This window comes from Oncorhynchus gorbuscha, linkage group LG18 (assembly GCF_021184085.1).
Source record: "Oncorhynchus gorbuscha isolate QuinsamMale2020 ecotype Even-year linkage group LG18, OgorEven_v1.0, whole genome shotgun sequence".
Taxonomy (NCBI): domain Eukaryota; kingdom Metazoa; phylum Chordata; class Actinopteri; order Salmoniformes; family Salmonidae; genus Oncorhynchus; species Oncorhynchus gorbuscha.
This window is the reverse complement of record NC_060190.1, coordinates 45,947,095-45,969,186: the sequence shown is the minus strand read 5'-3', so window position 1 is coordinate 45,969,186 and position 22,092 is coordinate 45,947,095. Positions and strand designations below refer to the sequence as shown.

Genomic DNA, 22,092 nt, shown 5'->3' with positions numbered 1-22,092 from the left:
AACGGAGCCTTGAGGAACACCGAAATTTACAGTTGATTTGTCAGAGGACAATATATATATATTTACATAGAACTATACATAATGAGGATGACTCTAGATTGCAGCGAAAAGCTGTTTCAGGTGTTTGAAAAATGCAAAATTCTCCTATTTATGGACAGGGGGGCCTAATCCCCATTTGGACTACCATCCAACCGTACTCACATACTTTGTGTCCCTTCAGATTTTTGGGGTGCATGACGCCCCTGAGGGCACATATATGTTTGAGAGTGTATGAGTGTGCAGCTGTGCATGTGTGATAGTGAGCATGGCGCAGGACTGGCACGGTGGGAATACTGTGTTATTGCTGCAGAAGCACACTGAGACAACCTTATTGGAAGAGCAGATGGGCATTTCCATGAGGCTGTGCTGCTGTGGCCTGAATAAGGACAGCCTCTACCTCTCTTCTCCTCTCTCTGTTTCTCTTCTCTCTACTTCTCTTCTCTTTCTCTCTCTTTATCTGGCCTCACTCTCTCCCCCCTCCCTCTCTCTTCTTCCTCTCTCTCTTCCCTTCTTCCTCTTGCTACACTATAGATATAAAAGTATGTGGACACCCCTTCAAATGAGTGGATTCGGCTATTTCAGTCACACCCATTGCTGACAGGTGTATAAAATCGAGCACACAGCCATGCAATCTCCACAGACAAACATTGACAGTAGAATGGCCTTACTGAAGAGCTCAGTGACTTTCAACGTGAATGCCACCTTTCCAACAAGTCAGTTCGTCAAATTTCTACCCTGCCCCAGTCAACTGTAATTGCTTTTATTGTCAAGTGGAAATGTCTAGGATCAACAATGGTTCAGCCGCGAAGTGGTAGGCCACACAAGCTCACAGAACGGGACCCCCGAGTGCTAAAGCACGCAGCGCGTAAAAATCGCCTGTCATTGGTTGCAACACTCACTACCGAGTTCCAAACTGCCTTTGGCAGCAACGTCAGCACAATAACTGTTCTTTGGGAGCTTCATGAAATGAGTTTCCATGGCCGAGCAGCCGCGGTTGGGGTGGTGTTGGAGGAGCAGTGGAAACCCAATCTCTGGAGTGATGAATCACGCTTCACCATCTGTCAGTCTGATGGACAAATCTGGGTTTGGAGGATGTCAGGAGAACGATACATGCCCGAATGCATAGTGCAAACTATAACGTTTGGTGGAGGAGGAATAATTGTCTGGGGATGTTTTTCATGCTTTGGGCCAGGCCCCTTAGTTCCAGTGAAGGGAAAGCTTAACTCTACAGCATACACCGACATTCTAGACGATTCTGTGCTTCCAACTTTGTGGCAACAGTTTGGGGAGGCCCTTTCCTGTTTCAGCATGACAATTCACCCGTGCACAAAGCCAGGTCCATACAGAAATGGTGGCTGCGCTGGCTGCTGCTGTTGATCCTTCTCGCTCATTAACTTGTAGAAACCAGTTTGAAAATGATTTCCATAAACCATTAATCAATGGAATTGATCAAATGGAACAGAGATGTGTGCTTGCAAGCGCAAAATAAAATCAGATACTTCACACGGTATCAATAAGTTTTGATCATACTGTATAATCATTCTCACTGTAAATTGTCACCAGAAAACCTGAGCACCTCTTTAGGAAATCTGACTCTTCCCTCTAATATTGCACTGTGGAACTTGCACAGCAACCTCAGGTTTTCTATTTCTGAAACACACCAAGTGTAAATTCAATAATTGTTTTCTCTGCATGGGGAGAAATCTTTGAAGTCATTTAGCTACTAAAGTCCTAACTAGCCATAGATGCATATCTTCTGCACCAACATAATCAATACACTACTGCTGTACCACTATTACGACATAACATTTCACCACCCTGTATCCTTCTATTATTAATGCAATAATGAGTGCTGCACCACTCTAGTCTCTATTAGTTTTAGCACTATTTCAACTCCTGTACTTTTACTCTGTTTCTGTGTCAGGTTACTGTGTTTTGATACTGAGCCGTGGACATGGTGCTCGACTGTGCTTTTGTCTTTCGGCACTCTGTTCTTCCACTGTGCTGGGTTTCTTGTCGGCGTGAAGAATACATGAGAGCTGAAAAACCTGTCAGAGCGCTGTTTGCTACGGTCATGTCTCTGTCTGAAATCTCTCTTTCCACACTCAGACTGTGTGCTCCAGAGAGAACCTTGTTCCAAGTAATCTGCTCCATAGCAAACTCTTCCTATACAAATCCTCTCCTTGCCTGCTCCCTAATTTTCTTAATTAAATACAGAGCTCTCTCACAGGGGAGGAGTCTCCACGTGTCGGGAATAGTATGAGCTGCATGTCTAATATGTTTAAGTCAGCTAGGCTGCAGTACAAAGTGAATATGGAACTAGAAGTTAATCAATAATAGTGATTCAAGAAAGATAAACAGTGTGAAAGATTTTTGTTTCTCAATACATGGGAGTATTCTGCTTGAAGTATATGTGATTTCTGTCTACCAGACTGACAGATCAGTAATTTGACCAAAAGTTAAGAGTTGCCTTTGAGCAAATAAATCTAATTGCTTGAGGAGTAAGGGATGGGTGGATCATGTCATTCCCCAAGGCACTGGCAACAATTTGTTATAGGTATCACTGGGCCTGAGAGCATTCACATAATTTGAGTGGTGAGGAAGCCTGACAAAGACAAGTAAGGCAGATACATGGTTTTAATCATTACCCACAACACCACTGTACCCGTGACATGGCCTCTGGGTTATGCTTTATCTCATCTGGGACTGTGTATGGATTAATAAAAACAAACATACATCCTGGGGCATGGAAAATTACACTTAAGATTCTTGATGGAGGAGAAACTAAATATTGATGGGGAGTTATCTACTAATGTTGAGAAATGTATGTTTAGTTGCAGAGAAGACTATCGTATAAATGTGTGTACAATTTCCTTTTGATGCTGAACTCAGGCTTTTCCATTCCAAGTCATAGTAAGCTCAGCGATGTGTCAACTCGTACATGTTGATGTGTGGACATACTTAGGTGACACTTAATGGGTCTGCTACACAAGTCCTATGTCAATAGCCTACCATCAAGCTACCTGTCACAATCAGGTATGGCTCTGCATTAATTCATCAACACTGACAGCTGACTCAACAAATGAAATAGTTTGCGCCATCCAGCAGTTTAATTTTTCTGACCCAATATTATTTTCTTTCTATCTCCTCACTCTTATAATTCTAGTGTTTTTGAAAAAGTGTGCTAAGTGCTAAGACGTTGTAAACTAGATGCCTTTCCTGGACTTACTTTATAAGACTTGTCGACAGTAGCGGTGCGTGGGTAAAATCCCTGGGGAGAGCCAAGCCAGAAAAAAATGCCATATTAATTTTGCAGTATGTGATAATTGCGTTGTTTGCTTTATAACCTGTTAGTTTATAAGCCTTGCAACTGTGATATACAGGTCTAAAGGTCGAGACAAAAAGAAGACACCGTGGCAGCGTAAATTCAACCACACCTTTGTTTCATCACAAACCAAGAGAGCAACCTCTGTCCAGTGAAGTACACAAAGCATATTGCATGTAGGAAACAGTTACATGACCATCAGCATGGTCAAGCAAGTGAACTTTTCTGACATTTTCGACCCACTAAACAACTATTAATTTAGAACCACGGAGAGTTACCGCATGTCGCAAAGAAAACAGAACGAGAGCTGCCTCCACTATTCCAGCAACATTTTAACTTCAACATTTCATCATAATCAAGTCACCTATATTTAGTCTAATACAGCGACAACTAAAATATATCGAAATCAATTGTACAATCTACATAAGCTACAGTTGAGGTCGGAAGATTACATACACTAAGGTTGGGGTCATTAAAACCTGTTTTTCAACCACTCCACACATTTCTTGTTAACAAACTATAGTTTTGGCAAGCCGGTTAGGACATCTACTTTGTGCATGACAAAAGTAATTTCTCCCCAAAAAAATTACAGACAGATTATTTCACTTATGTATCAATGTATCACAATTCCAGTGGGTTACATACACTAAGTTTACATTTACATTTAAGTCATTTAGCAGACGCTCTTATCCAGAGCGACTTACAAATTGGTGCATTCACCTTATGACATCCAGTGGAACAACCACTTTACAATAGTGCATCTAAATATTTTAAGGGGGGAGGGGGTGAGAAGGATTACTTTATCCTATCCTAGGTATTCCTTAAAGAGGTGGGGTTTCAGGTGTCTCCGGAAGGTGGTGATTGACTCCGCTGTCCTGGCGTCGTGAGGGAGTTTGTTCCACCATTGGGGAGCCAGAGCAGCGAACAGTTTTGACTGAGCTGAGCGGGAACTGTACTTCCTCAGTGGTAGGGAGGCGAGCAGGCCAGAGGTGGATGAACGCAGTGCCCTTATTTGGGTGTAGGGCCTGATCAGAGCCTGGAGGTACTGAGGTGCCGTTCCCCTCACAGCTCCGTAGGCAAGCACCATGGTCTTGTAGCGGATGCGAGCTTCAACTGGAAGCCAGTGGAGAGAGCGGAGGAGCGGGGTGACGTGAGAGAACTTGGGAAGGTTGAACACTAGACGGGCTGCGGCGTTCTGGATGAGTTGTAGGGGTTTAATGGCACAGGCAGGGAGCCCAGCCAACAGCGAGTTGCAGTAATCCAGACGGGAGATGACAAGTGCCTGGATTAGGACCTGCGCCGCTTCCTGTGTGAGGCAGGGTCGTACTCTGCGGATGTTGTAGAGCATGAACCTACAGGAACGGGCCACCGCCTTGATGTTAGTTGAGAACGACAGTTTGTTGTCCAGGATCACGCCAAGGTTCTTAGCGCTCTGGACTGTGCCTTTAAACAGCTTGGAAAATTCCAGAAATTGTCATGGCTTTAGAAGCTTCTGATAGGCTAATTCACATCATTTGAGTCAATTGGAGGTGTACATGTGGATGTATTTCAAGGCCTACCTTCAAACTCAGTGCATCCTTGCTTGACATCATTGGAAAATCAAAACAAATCAGCCAAGAACCCAGAAAAACAGTTGTAGACCTCCACAAGTCTGGTTCATGCTTGGGAGCAATTTCCAAATACCTGAAGGTACCAAGTTCATCTGTACAAACAATAAAATGCAAGTATAAATACTATGGGACCACCCAGCCGTCATACCGCTCAGGAAGGAAACGCGTTCTGTCTCCTAGAGATGAATGGTACTTTGGTGCGAAAAGTGCAAGTCAATCCCAGAACAACAGAAAAGGACCTTGTGAAGATGCTGGAGGAAACAATAAAATGAGTCCTATATCAACATAACCTGAAAGGCCGCTCAGAAAGGAAGAAGAAGACTATGGTTTGCAACTGCACATAGGGACAAAGATCGTACTTTTTGTTTGGCCATAAGGACCATTGTTATGTTTGGAGGAAAATGGGGGAGGCTTGCAAGCCAAAGAACACCATCCCAACCCGTGATGCACGGGGGTGGCAGCATCATGTTGTGGGGGTGCTTTGCTGCAGGAGGAACTCGTGCACTTCACAAAATTGATGGCATCCTGAGGTAGGAAAATTATGTGGATATATTGAAGCAACATCTCAAGACATCGGTCAGGAAGTTAAAGCTTGGTCGCAAATATGTCTTCCAAATGGACAATGACCCCAAGCACAAGCACACTTGTGGCAAAATGGCTTAAGGACAACAAAGTAAAGGTATTGGAGTGAACGTCACAAAGCTCTGACCTCAATCCTATAGAACATTTGTGGGCAGAACTGAAAAAGCATGTGCGAGCAAGGAGGCCTACAAACCTGACTCAGTTACACTAGCTCTATCAGGAGGAATGGGCCAAAATTCACCCAACATATTGTGGGACGCTTATGGAAGGCTACCTGAAACGTTGACCCAAGTTAAACAATTTAAAGGCAATGCTACCAAATACTAATTGAGTGTATGTAAAATTATGACCTTCTGGGATGAATGTGAAATATGTAAAAGCTGAAATAAATCACTCTCTACTATTATTCTGACATTTCACATTCTTAAAATAAAGTGGTGATCTTAACTGACCTAAAACAGGGAATTGTTACTTGGATTAAATGTCAGGAATTGTGAAATTTGGCTAAGGTGTATGTAAACTTCTGACGCCAACTGTAAATATGATGTGGCTGAGCATGGTTCTGATTTCTGTGAGTGTGTGTGTGTGCATGTGTGTTCATGCAAGTAGAAAACACATTTTGACTCACCCTACTTGCAGAGAAATGAGAATCCTCCTCTCTTTCATCACTCTGTCATACAGTACACACTTGTATATTTTGTTGTCCTAGGCTACCTGGCTAAAATGCTTGCTCACTAGCCTAACTTCCTTTCAAGGGCATGGTTAGCTTGTGAACATTCGCCTTCTGCATCTAGCTACATATTGAACTTCTATCCTCTCAGGCCAGGTGCACAATGTATGAATTTATGGTTGGCTCATAATTGCAGTTTTAATCATTGGCCATTACAGAGAATTTAGTAAAAGTCGAAATCCTTATCTCTATCCATGACTAATTTAGGGATGGGTCAATTTGAGCTAATTAGCCACCAGAGGTCAACAACACAATGAGATGCAGAACGAGTTTCTGTCAATGACGTATGCTCTTGATGCGATGTGATTGGAGTGAAGCCAAATGCAAACTGGCTTCTCCCGACTTTCTTTTGGTGCGCCAGGACCATTCACAGTTGAGCTCAATCAGTTTAGCTCAACGCTGATTGGCTATTACTATTTTTTTTATTTTTATCAAGGGTGGCCAAATGCTCCCTTTCCTTGCGTTCAATGATCCCGAATGGTTGCAGCGATCTAAGGCGCTGCATATCAGTGCAAGAGGTGTCACTACAGTGCCTGGTTCAAATCAGGCTGTGTCACATCCGGCCGTGATTGGGAGTCCTTTAGGGCGGCGCACAATTGGCCCAGCGTCGTCTGGGTTTTTCCGGGGTAGGCCGTCATTGTAAATAAGAATGTGTTATACTGACTTGCCTAGTTAAATAAATGTAAAAACAAAAAAATGCTACGGGCGACAACAATGTCATACTCTTTTGAACCTGACAGCATCAGATAGATGGCCTACACATACAGAGGGGCGCTGTTTCACGCGCTCAGATGCTTTCTCAGGTGAGAAGCGAAAGATACATTATTTTATGTAATTTTCTTTTTTTCTCTGTCAATTTTTGGGGGAAGCCTGGCTTCCCTTGGCTTCCATGAATACACGCCAGTGCTTGTCAATTATTTCAGGGCTTCATGCATCCAATTAAAATCATTGTTGCATTACAGTTGAGCAAACTGCCCACTAGATACACACATGTTGAATCAACATGGTTTCCACGTCATTTGACTGAAATTACATTGAACCACCTTGTAATAGACATTGAATTGACTTCTGTGCCCAGTGGGTAAAGGTTGTTGGTAGTGCTAATCGAGGAAGTTCTATTTTTAGATTAAAGTTAGACATAGATTTTGTACTTTCTGAATCTTGTGTCAGTTGGCACTTAAGTTGGTCCTCGAATTCTCCTAGGAGAAAAAACTGGCTGCTGCTAGCTGTCTGAACATGTGTTTAAAAAGCCTGTCGAGGTGGGTTAGGGAAGGAGAGGTTTTTGGAGAATGTTTCATGGCAATAATAACTAGGGCTCCCAGTCAGGGAATCTCTAGTCAGCCAGGCAGGAAGCCTCCAGGGAAACACACTTTTCAAATATTAAACAGACAACTACTCATATGTTATAAACAGTTTCTCTGGCAACATGTATAAAACGTAAGAACTATTTTGAATATTATTTGACTGCCACCTTCTCTTGTTTAAAGAACAAGATATTTTATTTACATATTACTGTAATAGTGTAGCAATAATTCCTGTGACGCATACCGTGGCAATATAAATCACCATATATGACATTCTGAGGTTTAGAGTCTAGATGGATGGCTAGTTTGTATCTGGACAATTGAGGTCTTGGGTTCAATTCCAGCTGCTTCTGATTTTGCTATTGTAGAATCTATTGTGTAATATTAATGCATTCATTTGAATAAATATCTCAGTTAGGAAATCACATCTGGTATTCATCCCTCTGATCTCAGAATAATAAGGAGGGTAGGTACCCTAGCGGTTAAGAGCGTTGCTGGATTGAATCCCAGATCAGACAGGGTGAAAAATATGTCGTTGTGCCCTTGAGCAAGGCACTTAAAACTAATTGTTCCTGTAAGTCGTTCTGGATAAGAGCGTCTGCAAAACAGAAAACGTAATAAAGAGTCCCATGATTAAGACTCATTTAGGCACATCACAACAGATTTCCCTTGACATCTCCCAATGTTTGGCTTCATTTACGCTGCATTTTCAACTAGCAAAAATGTTTAATAATCGTTAATTATTATGATATACAGAATTAATTAGATATCTCATAGAGGTCTTGGTCAAATAACCCTGATCTTCTATATATGGCCGTGCATACTATTTCAACATAATTTCAGAACACCTAGAAATCTATTTTCTTATTCTTGACTTGTATCTTAAAATTGCACCAATTAAATGTCAAACAAAGTATTGAATGCCTACGTAAATCATGATGTGCTATCAAATTTCATTAAAGGAAAGGTTTGCTGGAATTCAGTATGTTATGCTATGAGAGTGAGACCCTGAATTAAAAGAGAATACATGTGGCGTGGCATTCTTTGGCATGGTCAGACCAGAATCCCCTTCTGTCTGTCTCTCTGTGTCTGTCATACCCTGACCTTAGAGAGCACTTTTATTCTCTATTTTGGTTAGGTCAGGGTGTGACTAGGGTGCGTACTCTAGTTTTTTTATTTCTGTGTTGGCCTGGTATGGTTCCCAATCAGAGGCAGCTGTCTATCGTTGTCTCTGATTGGGGATCATATTTAGGCAGCCTTTTCCCACCTGTTTGGTGTGGGATCTTGATTTTGTATTGTTGCTTTTTAGCCCTTCAAAGTTGCATGTTCGTTTTGTTACTCTTTATTTGTTTTGTTGCTGGTTTACATTAATTACTATGATGAACGCCTTCCACGCTGCACCTTGATCCAATCCTTCCAACAACGATCGTAACAGTGTCTGTCTTTTTCTGTGTATTTCTTTATAGTTAAATGGAATCCATAAAGAATCTATATCTAAATGTAGTTCATATCGTGTGTTTCCATATCAAGCCAATGAATCATCTGATATTGCATGGCTTTATTGGTGGATGTTGTTGACAGTGTGGTAGATCAGATATGACATATCTGGGTAGTAGGCTATGTGGGCATCCCTGGAGCCCGTGGCATCCCCAGGATGTTGTCACACAATCAGCAGAAAGGAGATTTGTGAAATACACTGCTGGGACTCAGAGGGAGATGAGAGGCTACAGATTGGAGTGAGACTGATTGTCCCTGTTGGCCAAAATGCTAGTGAGACTACAGTATTCTGTATCAGATATGGCTCATTTCATCAATTTACGAAATTATGAGTTATAAAGAAATGACCCACACGCAATATCTGTTTTGATTCAATAAAATATCAGAGATACCATTAATGCAGTGAATTGTAATACATGTATAACAGATAGTACTAAACTTTACCCGTACTATTATGAGGGTGTAAAGTAGGCATCATCAACTAGATTTAGTTGAGAACTCAGGGGGGCAACTAATATGAGCCAAATTTGGCCTGTGGGCTGCCAGTTGGGGAACCCCGGTGTAAAGCCTAGGTACAGTAAATACCTACAGTATTGTTGAAATCTTGATCATGGTCTCATGGTACCTCTCTCCCTCTCCAGGTGGCCAACCTCCTTCGTCTTTTCCAGATTCCTCAGATCAGCTACGCCTCCACCAGCGCCAAGCTCAGTGACAAGAGCCGCTATGACTACTTTGCCCGCACGGTGCCCCCTGACTTCTATCAGGCCAAGGCCATGGCAGAGATCCTGCGCTACTTCAATTGGACCTACGTGTCCACCGTGGCATCGGAGGGCGACTACGGTGAGACAGGTATCGATGCCTTCCAGCAGGAAGCACGCGCCAGCCAGATCTGCATCGCCACTTCAGCTAAGGTGAGCCGCTCGATGAACCGCTACAGCTACGACCAGGTGATCCGCTCACTACAGCAGAAGTCCAACGCCAAGGTGGTCATCCTCTTCACACGCAGTGAGGACGCCCGGGAACTGCTGGTAGCTGCCAACCGCATGAACGTGTCCTTCATCTGGGTGGCCAGCGACGGCTGGGGGAGACAAGATAGCGTGGTGAGAGGCAGCGAGGCTGTGGCGGATGGGGCCTTCACCATCGAGCTGGCCTCCTACCCAATCCTTCAGTTTGCTGAGTACTTCACAGGCCTGAACCCCTACAACAACACACGTAACCCCTGGTTCAGGGAGTTCTGGGAGAATCGTTTCCAGTGTAGCCTCCATGACCTGGGCTGTGGGAAGCACTCACTGCGTGATGGCCTGTTTGAGCCGGAGTCGAAGATCATGTTTGTGGTGAATGCTGTCTATGCCATGGCTCATGCCCTGCACAACATGAGGCAGACACTGTGCCCCAACTCCACCACCAAGGTCTGTGATGCTCTGAAGCCAGGCAACGGCAGGAGGTTCTACAGGGAGTATATTCTCAAGACCAAGTTTGATGGTGAGTTAAGAAGATTGATGTGTATGGCTATGACAAGGCTACATGACTATACTGTATACAGAGAAATGAGATGTTCTATATCCTAAAAAAATACTATATCTAGGATTGTTACCGTGACCATATTACCGCCACACCAGCAGTCACGAGTCAAATTCCAAGTCAAATTCCACGTGACCGCTGGGTCATGCCACGGTAACTGCGCTCTAATGATGCTGATGGTCATTAGTAACCTACCAAACAGCAGAAGGCTGCTGTGGGAAGGAAGGCTCAGAATAATGGTCAGAACAGTGCAAATGAAATGGCGTGAAACACATGGAAAGCATATGTTTGCTATATTTGGTACCATTCCACTTTTGACACTCCAGCCATTACCAGGAGCCTGTCCAACCTGATTAAGGTGCCACCAACCTCCTGCGACGCCAATATACTGCACTCTATTGTCCCTCTAATCACTCTGTTATCAATGCAAATAAAATTGAAAATCAAATCAAACACTTCATGGGAGCTCTGCCATTCACAGTTTGAGAGGAATATGATCACCTGTTGGTCAGTGAGAGCCAGCTCCTTATAGCTGGTTGATGCATGGAAAGAAATGTGTTCCTATAAGCCCATGTTGTACAACATTTCTATAGGCTATGCAATTGCGTGAGAAAGCAGAGTTTTGATGGCCTCTATTAAAAAGAGGAGGGCCCAATCATATTTCTATAGGCTTACAATATTTATTTCACACACTTCCTAAAATTAAGCACATTGCTTTGCTTTACACCTGGAGTAGCCTACCTGACTGGCATGAAAATGAAACACCAGAAAAGCATCCTCCATTTGCTATTGAAGTGCATACAGATTTTTTCCACTACTCTTGTTCCGAAAGATGTATGGTAATGGCCTTTCTAAATCAAAACTAATTTCACACATAAAACATTTAGTATATGTAAAGACCAGATTAAATTGAGAATAGTCTGATGGGTGAGAATATTATCACTTGTGAATGATGCCCAGTGTGTGCAGTCTAAAAGGCAAGGAACAGTGTATGCACTTTTTCAAATCAGTCGCATGTATCATGTAGCCAAGCCCATAGGCCTATATGTTTTAGAGATCCCATAGGCTGTAAGCCTATATGTTTTGGAGAGTCCAGAGCCCATAGCCTACAGATCCTAGAGAAACATGTTCTTATAAGCCCAGTTATTGCGCAATCGTGTGAGTTTTGACTGGACATTTTTTTAAAGAGGATCCCAGTTTTCTCGTTTAGCTATATTTATTGCTAAATTCTTAAAATTATGCACATGGTCCCTCTCCCTCATGGTTGAACATTGAAAAGCTTGAGGTAAATGATGACACTGGGGCAGAATTGTTTTACAAATGGGACAGAAAATCTATAAAAACCATCACAGACAACCCTTTAATCATACATTCTGTCCTGGCATTGTGCAAACTGCATGAGCTGTTCGGACGAGAGGGATTCCTTTCCCCTAAAACCCCTTTATGGAACAATAGATTGATTCCTATGTTTTTCTAGAATAGTAACTTTAGACCATGGTCTGATAAGGGGGGGAGGGTTCACTCTTCTGGAACATTGTTACGAGGGGGGAGTTCTTATGTCTTTTGATCAGCTGAAACAGAAATACCACTTGCCTAACAGGGACTTCTTTACTACCTACAACTACGAAACTTTATTAGGGTGACTCTCAAGGGACAATGGAACCTACCTAAGATGTCACCTATTGAACAACTCTGCCACGCAGACCAACCACTGTTCAAGACCATTTCCCATATATACGATGCTCTTATGTCAGGACTAACACTGCCTGGGCTAGATAAACCCCGACTTAGATGGGAAAAAGATCTGGGTATTGATCTTGATGAGGATCTATGGAGTGACTTATGCAGGGATGGTGTTACATCCACATTGAACTCCAGATACAGACTGATCCAGTTTAATTTCCTCCATCAGCTCTATATCACCCCATCTAGACTGCACAAGTTCAACCCAGCTATCTCCTCCCTATGTTTTAGATGTGGCTCAGATGAAGGAACATTCCTCCATTTTACTTGGCAGTGTTCAAAACTACACGGTTTCTGGCAGGGGGTATGCGATACCATATCCTCAATTCACGGGGTTGCATTCCCTTTAGACCCAGAGGTCTATCTACTGGGTAACTTTACTAACACCAATCTTAGGCAAAGCCGTACTATAAAGCTAACAGAAATATTGCTAGTGATTGCCAAGAAATGTATTGCCATGAAATGGAAATTGGATTCCTCCCTGCCAGCTGCAATGTGGCTTTCGGAAGTTAATAGTTGTATCCCTTTGAAGAAAAACACTTACTGCTTGAGGAATAAGTTAAAGACATTTTACAGAATTTGGCAACCTTTTATTGACTATATGGAGAATCTCCCCCTGCATCTCATTGATTGAATCTATATATAATCCTCACATAATGTTTCACACGTAATGTATAATATGTAGCCTACGGCAGGTGATCCAATGTCTCGTTATGATTTTTTTCTTATTGTATGTTTGTATATATAATTATAATTTTAATTATTTTTTTGTTATGTTCGTCTGTTACTGTCACTTTGTCCCATCGTTGTCTAATATCTTTTCACTTTTGTTTTGAATGTTCTTAATTGGAAAATGCAAAAAAATAAAATAATAAAAAAATAAAAAATAAATAAATTAATGCACATTGATCTGTTTTACGAACGGTGTAGCATACCTGGTATATTTAAAACGTAACCTCCATTCGCTATTCAAGTGCAGGCTACTGAGGACGTCTGTTATTTTGTGGGTCATTCTAAATAAAAAACTATTCCACACATATACAGCATTAGTAGGATATACGTAAATACCAGATAATAAATTGAGAGTAGTCTGATGGGTGAGAAATTATCCAGTGCTTGCCAAATTGTGATTGAGATACTGATGATGTGTGTGCAGCCTGCCTTTAATGCAACTCAATTTCATTAGAGTTGCATCATGCAGCCTTAGAATATATTAGAAATCAAAACATATAGTATAACGTTTGTATCACAACTAAATCTGCATGAATAACTCTAAATGAAGCATGTAGGAGGACCTGTTTCTTTGTCAACCACTCAACACAGAATAGCCACATGTGCTCACTCCTTCGTAAATCGTTTGGATAAAATATCCTTTCTATGTTATTCAGCTATGTTCAATTGTATTGTTCTTACTATAAAATAATATAAAATAATGCCATGGGAATTATAAGCAGATCTCGCCTAATGAACTAGTGTAGCCTACAGCTATATGGCATAGCCAGATCAGGGCCTAACATATTGATGGCTCAGAATATGCTATTCTGTTCTTCTGAAATATAACTTTTTCTTCATACCATAATGTTTCTTTAGACCTGCCTAAAATAAATCAGGGATTTATTGTGATAGTGTAGGCTATATTAAATGGATTTATTGTGATAGTGTAGGCTATATTAAATGGATTTATGGTGATAGTGTAGGCTATATTAAATGGATTTATTGTGATAGTGTAGGCTATATTAAATGGATTTATTGTGATAGTGTAGGCTATATTAAATGGATTTATGGTGATAGTGTAGGCTATATTAAATGGATTTATGGTGATAGTGTAGGCTATATTAAATGGATTTATTGTGATAGTGTAGGCTATATTAAATGGATTTATTGTGATAGTGTAGGCTATATTAAATGGATTTATGGTGATAGTGTAGGCTATATTAAATGGATTTATTGTGATAGTGTAGGCTATATTAAATGGATTTATTGTGATAGTGTAGGCTATATTAAATGGATTTATGGTGATAGTGTAGGCTATATTAAATGGATTTATGGTGATAGTGTAGGCTATATTAAATTGATGTATTGTGATAGTGTAGGCTATATTAAATGGATTTATTGTGATAGTGTAGGCTATATTAAATGGATTTATTGTGATAGTGTAGGCTATATTACATGGATTTATAGTGATAGTGTAGGCTATATTACATGGATTTATTGTGATAGTGTAGGCTATATTACATGGATTTATTGTGATAGTGTAGGCTATATTAAATGGATTTATTGTGATAGTGTAGGCTATATTAAATGGATTTATTGTGATAGTGTAGGCTATATTACATGGATTTATAGTGATAGTGTAGGCTATATTACATGGATTTATTGTGATAGTGTAGGCTATATTACATGGATTTAATGTGATAGTGTAGGCTATATTAAATGGATTTATTGTGATAGTGTAGGCTATATTACATGGATTTATTGTGATAGTGTAGGCTATATTAAATGGATTTATTGTGATAGTGTAGGCTATATTAAATGGATTTATGGTGATAGTGTAGGCTATATTAAATTGATTTATTGTGATAGTGTAGGCTATATTAAATGGATTTATTGTGATAGTGTAGGCTATATTAAATGGATTTATTGTGATAGTGTAGGCTATATTAAATGGATTTATTGTGATAGTGTAGGCTATATTAAATGGATTTATTGTGATAGTGTAGGCTATATTAAATGGATTTATTGTGATAGTGTAGGCTATATTAAATGGATTTATTGTGATAGTGTAGGCTATATTACATGGATTTATTGTGATAGTGTAGGCTATATTACATGGATTTATTGTGATAGTGTAGGCTATATTAAATGGATTTATTGTGAAGGTGTAGGCTATATTACATGGATTTATTGTGAAGGTGTAGGCTATATTACATGGATTTATTGTGAAGGTGTAGGCTATATTACATGGATTTATTGTGAAGGTGTAGGCTATATTACATGGATTTATTGTGAAGGTGTAGGCTATATTACATTTATTTATGAGACTTTTTAAAACTGTACATGTTCCAAAGGTCCGCTAAGTGTGGAAGCCAGAGATGCTAAACGTGTTTATGTTAAATAAAGGTCAATTACTGTGAGACCTGCAGTGATTTGCATGACAATCACCAGCGGCTGACAACATTTCATGACCTCCTAAGAATGTGATTTCTCTTTAGATTATTGCCAGAGAACAAATAGACCATATTCAACTCAGTTTTTTAGTACTTAATTTGGTCTATCTATATTATCCTTTTCTCTAATTATCCTCTCACCACATAATGTTGAAAATTAAAACTACACTGCATGATATCTTGCAATCATAATCTACCCATGAGTGTCCTGCATGGTGACAAATTTGATTACATCAAATTAGATCCATTGTATCAATTCCTACCTAAACATAGGAACAGTGCTATGACTTATTCAAGTTGTTGTTTATAATACTGCTGAAGATAACAGCTTGCAACGATTCAATATGCAAAGAGGAAACATCCATGTCCAGGCTCACTCTCTGAGGCTCATTTTGTCACACATCTCATCTCCCTGGAGTGTGAGGACAGTGATTTGGCCCAGAACCTGGATATCACAAATAGGAATTACTGTACATAAACACTTTCACCAGGCATCGACACTCTCATTCATGTGGTGAGCAGAGATAGTTAGCAAGTGTAACAGATCATTTATTTAAAACCCTATAGCATCAACACATCTGTACAACACCACCAAGCCAAATGCTCTGACTATCTAACTACTAAACCATTGACTGAGTAAGTAGTCTTAAAGTATTGATGGAGTAAAAGGCAATAATATTTTCATGCATGAGTAATGGTGGGTGGTTTGAAGTCCATGAGGGTTGCTTTACCCAAGCAATCCATCTCAGCCGTTCATGGATTTTAGATGTATCCCCAGGGGATCTTGCTGTCAGAAGACATCAGATTGGACTCCAAGACTACAATCGTCCAATGGCCTGAAGTGTATGGACATCTGTGGGGAGAAGGCAGTACAGCAGGGTCACAAATGATCCTTCATCCATAGTAAAGCCCTGTTTCCTCTAGTTAAAAGAAACGGGCCTATTCAGCTAAAAAATCCAATAAATACATTGATATTTCTATACATGGCTTGCAAATAGTTTTTCCATAGTTAGACATTATGGATTTATTCATTTTCAATCTTTTTGACATGGTACAAAGGGATTGTAACTGTTTATTCCAGGGTGATGAAGTAATGGATAATTAACAAGAGGCTATGCGTTCTAGGGAAATAATAAACAACGTGGAAGGTGTATTCCGTGACGCGCTAGTTGAGTGGAACTGACCTTTCCAGAGAACACATGGAGCCCGATTTAATTATCCCTTTTATACCATGGCTATAATTAAGCAATAACGCCCTTGAACCCGGAGATTATCGTGTGTTATACTACGGGTGAGTCTAATCCCGGATGCTGATTGGTTAAAACCGTATTCCACAAATTCCACAAATTAACACAGGCTAAATCTATGACGTTGAAATGCCTATTTACTCTGTTCCATCTGACTGCACAATCCACTGTCTCATCAGATCAGCCAGGCAATTTATATACTAGATCTACTCAGGAAAAGCATCTAGACATGATCTCCCTTCTAGACTAGCATTTGGTTTTCAACAGTGGAAATTTGAATAACCTTGCTGTCTGTCTCGCCAACATTTGCAACATTGTTTCAATATTGAAATTCGATCTCTAGCTGTCCTATAGTAATGAACGTTTCGGGAGTCAGACAGGCTGGCAGCTTTTTTGTTAGGAACTAGGTCCCGCTGTGGGGATCAAATCAGCAGAAATTTCAAGTGCGCCACGTATAGTTTTTGATAAAACTCAAACTTTCATTAAAATACACATACAAGGTACTGAATTAAAGCTACACTCATTGTGAATCCAGCTACCGAGTCAGATTTGTAAAATGCGTTTCGGCGAAAGCATGAGAAGCTATTATCTGATAGCATGCACCCCAAAGTAGTGGAACTTCATCTAAAGCGACAGATTTTGCGGTAGCCGGCGCTACCCAAAACGCAGAAATAAAATATAAAACATTCATTACCTTTGACGAGCTTCTTTCTTGGCACTCCTAGATGTCCCATAAACATCACTTTTGGGTCTTTTTTCCCGATTAAATCGGTCCATATATAGCCTAGATTCGATCTATGAATACTGTGTGATCAACGAAAAAAATAGCGTTTTATAACGTAACGTCATTTTTTTAAATTAAAAAAGTCGACGATAAACTTTCACAAAACACTTCGAAATACTTTTGTAATGCAACTTTAGGTATTAGTAAACTTTAATAAGCGATCAAATTGATCACGAGGCGATGTATATTCTATAGCTGTACGTCTGGAAATAATGTCCGGGTAAATCTCAACCAAAATATCCGGTCGGAGACCTGAAGAAATGGGCTGTCTCTTGTTCGTTTGACCAAGAAACAAAGCCTAGGCAAATGACAAGACTGTTGACATCGTGTGGAAGCTGTAGGTATTGCAACCTCGGCCCCATTTAATGTGGTTCGCCTTTATCAATCGGTTGAAGTGGCGCATGGATATATTTTTCCATTTTCAGTGATCAGCACTTTTCGATGAAACGCACGTTCTGTTATAGTCACAGCCGTGATTTAACCAGTTTTATAAACGTCTGAGTGTTTTCTATCCACACATACTAATCATATGCATATACTATATTCCTGGCATGAGTAGCAGGGTGCTGGAATGTTGCGCGATTTTTAACAAAAAGCTGCGAAAATTCGCATGAGCCCTAACAGGTTTTAAACAAGTCGAAATCATGAATCAGCATAACTTTTATGGATATACTGTATTTTCTCATGTTTTGACCCAGTCGTTCATTCTAATCATTCCATTAATTTGACGTTGCTATGCTAAACAAATCATTGGCATGTAGTTAGCTAGCAGACATGCAATGATGATGAGAGACAAGAATTACAATAAAGAATGATTTAATAAATATCCAATATTCCTACATAGGCAACAATTTATGGTTGGCGAGTCCGAGCTAACCAACCTAGCTGGCGATTTCTGGGAGAATAGTGAAGTTTCCGTTAATAGTGAAGTTTTCGTTGATGGCACGCCATTAGAAGAACTCTCCATGGTCCTGGAACTGGTTAGTGATTGCCAGTGATTTCTCTTCTTTGGCGGAGAATGGGACTTCCCTCTCACATCGTTGCCAGCTAAAATGGCGCGCCAGCACTTTATGTTCTCCATGTTACGTGCTGCCAATAACTATTGAGTGAGCTCTCACACCGATGGCCACTCACATATATTTCCCTTGCCTCCAGGCCCGCATCGGATAACTTTTGCATTCTGAAGTTGCTACCCAAGCGGGCTGGTCGTTAGTTATTTTCTCATGTTTTGACCCAGTCGTTCATTCTAATCATTCTATTAATTCGACCTTGCTATATAATTGGCATGTAGCTATCTATCTCAGATTAAATGATGATGAGAGACAATAACTTCAATAAATAAGGATTTAATAAATATCCAATAGGCCTACATACGCTGCCTTGCGCCGGTTTCCCTTGTAAATTATTCGTTTCACGTTCATTGTTCAATCTTAGGCTGGCTAGCTTACTCGCACGGGAGAGATGACATTTGTAAAGTGATACATTGTTGCACAGGTCATAGAGGAGGGAGACTGGTAGATTTATAAAACCCCCAAATGTTGCAAACCAAATAGTAGTGTTTTTTCCCAGAGGGAGATAAAGTTAATTAATTTCCTGCCTGCAACTGTGGAATTATGGTATTTTGCGGGAGTTGTTGTCCCCTATCAACCAATCAGGATCCAAACAACCCGTTTTATAATTTAACACATTTGCCTCTAGAAATGGCCATTTAGAGTAGAAATGTGTACAACGCCAAGCACTCCCCCATTCTCATCAACGGGGCTGTAGTGGAGCAGATTGAGAGCTTCAAGTTCCTTGGTGTCCACATCACCAACAAACTGTCATGGTCCAAACACACTAAGACAGTCGTGAAGAGGGCACGACAACACCTATTCCCCCTCAGGAGACTGACAAGATTTGTCATGGGTCCTCAGATCCTCAACAGGTTATACAGCTGCACCATTGAGAGCATCACCGCCTGGTTGCATCATCGCCTGTTATGGCAACTGTTTGGCATCCATCTACAAGGCGCTACAGAGGGTAGTCCGTATGGCCCATTACATCACTGGGGCCAAGCTTCCCACCATCCAGGACCACTATAACATGAGGAGTCAGAGGAAGGCCCTAAAAATTTCCAAAGACTCCAGCCGCCCTAGTCATAGACTGTTCTCTCTGCTACCGCATGGTAAGCGGTACCGGAAGTCAAGGTCCAAAAGGCTTAAACAGTTAATCAAATTGCTACCTGGACTATATGCATTGACACCCCTTTTTATGTTGCTGCTAATGTTTGTTATCTATTATCTATGCATAGTCACTTTACCCCTACATACATGTACATATTTACTCATTTACCTTGACTAACCTGTAGCCCCGCACATTGACTCAGTACCAGTTCCCCCTGTATATAGCCTTGTTACTAGATTGCTACAGTAGTTGCTGTGGTAACTAAACAAACAGATGTGCTTGTTTAGCTAACCAACCATTAGTCCTAGCTTGTTATTACGAAAATCAAATTCAACAATACCAATAATGTTTTGAAATCGACTTTTGCTTTATAAAGCAATTCAAACAACACATGTAAGAATGAATTATAGCCATTGAATTCTACCATGGCAATATGCTATGCGTTACAGGGAAATCATTCCCTTCAAGCCAATAAGAAACGAGTATTCAACAATGCCATGGAATAATCTGCTGTCAACCCATAGTTTTTGGCACCTGAATAGTAAAACAGACTTCTGAATCGCATTCACATTCAAGTGCAATAAACCTGTGTCAAAGAAAACAGAGTCAACCTTCTGGCTTCAATTATGTAAATGCTGGGTTTGCACCTGTGTCCCCGGTGCATCAGCTACTGTTCAATCCCATGTGGAAGGAATGGAATGTCAGAGGGGAGATACAGAGAGGTGAAGTGATGAAGCAGAAACAAGCTCATTCCATCAAAACATGTCGATGCCAAGATCCTTGGTTCATTGTACACATAATGCTAGGAAAGAAAAACACAATTAATTCAAAATACCAATCTTAGTCAGAGTTCAAAGGGTTGATCATATATTGTATTGTTATGGATAGACATTCATTTGCTTATTTTGACTTTCAACTATTATAACACGTCCATGGTCTTCTCTTTCACAACTTCTCTTTCAGCTCCATTCCGTCCAGCAGACACAGAGAACATGGTGAGGTTCGATGCCTTTGGAGACAGCCTGGGCCGCTACAACATATTCCACTACCACAAAGAGGACGGGCGCTATGTCTACCATAAGGTGGGCTACTGGGCCCAGAGTCTGACCTTCAACACCAGCCAGATCCCCTGGGAGGGTCATGCTGTACCCACCTCCCAGTGTAGTGACCCCTGCAGGAAGAACGAGGTGAAAAGCATGCAGCCTGGAGACGTGTGCTGCTGGATCTGCATCCCTTGCCAGTCCTACCAGTACCTGATGGATGAGTTCACCTGCGCCGACTGCAAGTTTGGCGAATGGCCCCTGGCCAACTTGACGGGCTGCTACAACTTGCCTGAGGAGTACATCCGCTGGGAGGACGCCTGGGCTATAGGCCCGGTTACCATCTCCTGCCTGGGCATGATGTGTACACTCTTCATCATTGGCCTCTTCCTCAAGCACAACGACACCCCCGTGGTGAAGGCCAGTGGGCGGGAAGTGTCCTACATTCTCCTGCTGGGTGTTCTGATGTGCTACAGCATGACTTTCATCTATATCGCCAAGCCCTCCATGGCTGTGTGTACCCTACGTCGACTTGGCCTGGGCACCTCCTTCGCTGTTTGCTACTCAGCGCTCCTCACCAAGACCAACCGCATCGCACGCATCTTCAGCGGAGTGAAGGATGGAGCCCAGCGGCCGAGGTTCATCAGCCCTGCCTCCCAGGTGGCCATCTGTGGGGGTCTGATCTCTTGCCAACTGGTGGTGGTGGTGGTCTGGCTGCTGGTGGAGACCCCGGGGGTCAGGAAGGAGGTGAGCCCAGAGAGGAGGGACATAGTTACCCTCAAGTGCAACAGCAAAGACTCCAGCATGCTCATGTCCCTCACCTACAACTGCATCCTCATCATCCTCTGCACCGTGTACGCCTTCAAGACCAGGAAGTGTCCAGAGAACTTCAACGAGGCCAAGTTCATTGGGTTCACCATGTACACCACCTGTATCATCTGGCTGGCCTTCCAGCCCATCTTCTACGTCACGGCCAGCGACTACAGGGTGAGTTACCAACTCTATGGGCCAGATTCAGACTTGAGATATGTAGTTTTAACTCTTTACACTCATGGGAATTGGCATATGTATGGATAGGGCCAAATTGAAATGTTTCTTACATAATAAATATGAAAATACATAAGTATGGTAGCAATTGAAAGGGAACAGTTTGGAGTTAATAGGAACATCTGTTCATTCTGTCCAGAACAACCCGGGGTATGACGTCATGTTATCTTGTAAACTGCACATCAAACACAGTGATCATAGATGTTGACACAGATATTACATGTGTTTTATGATTTGGAGATGTGAAGTTCACATTTGGACTCACGTGTGTTTGGCTTGTTTGTATGACATCA

General features: G+C 41.3%; 1 protein-coding gene across 2 annotated transcripts in view; it reads left to right on the top strand.

Moving 5' to 3' along the window:
* Nucleotides 1–22,092, top strand: part of LOC124003512 (metabotropic glutamate receptor 2-like) — a 71,589-nt gene that overhangs the window by 40,868 nt on the left and 8,629 nt on the right. For both annotated transcript variants that reach the window (XM_046311812.1, XM_046311810.1), the window contains exons 3-4: nt 9,729–10,569; nt 20,676–21,739. In XM_046311812.1, coding sequence (XP_046167768.1) covers nt 9,729–10,569; nt 20,676–21,739 — 1,905 coding nt within the window. The remainder of the gene's footprint in view (nt 1–9,728; nt 10,570–20,675; nt 21,740–22,092) is intronic.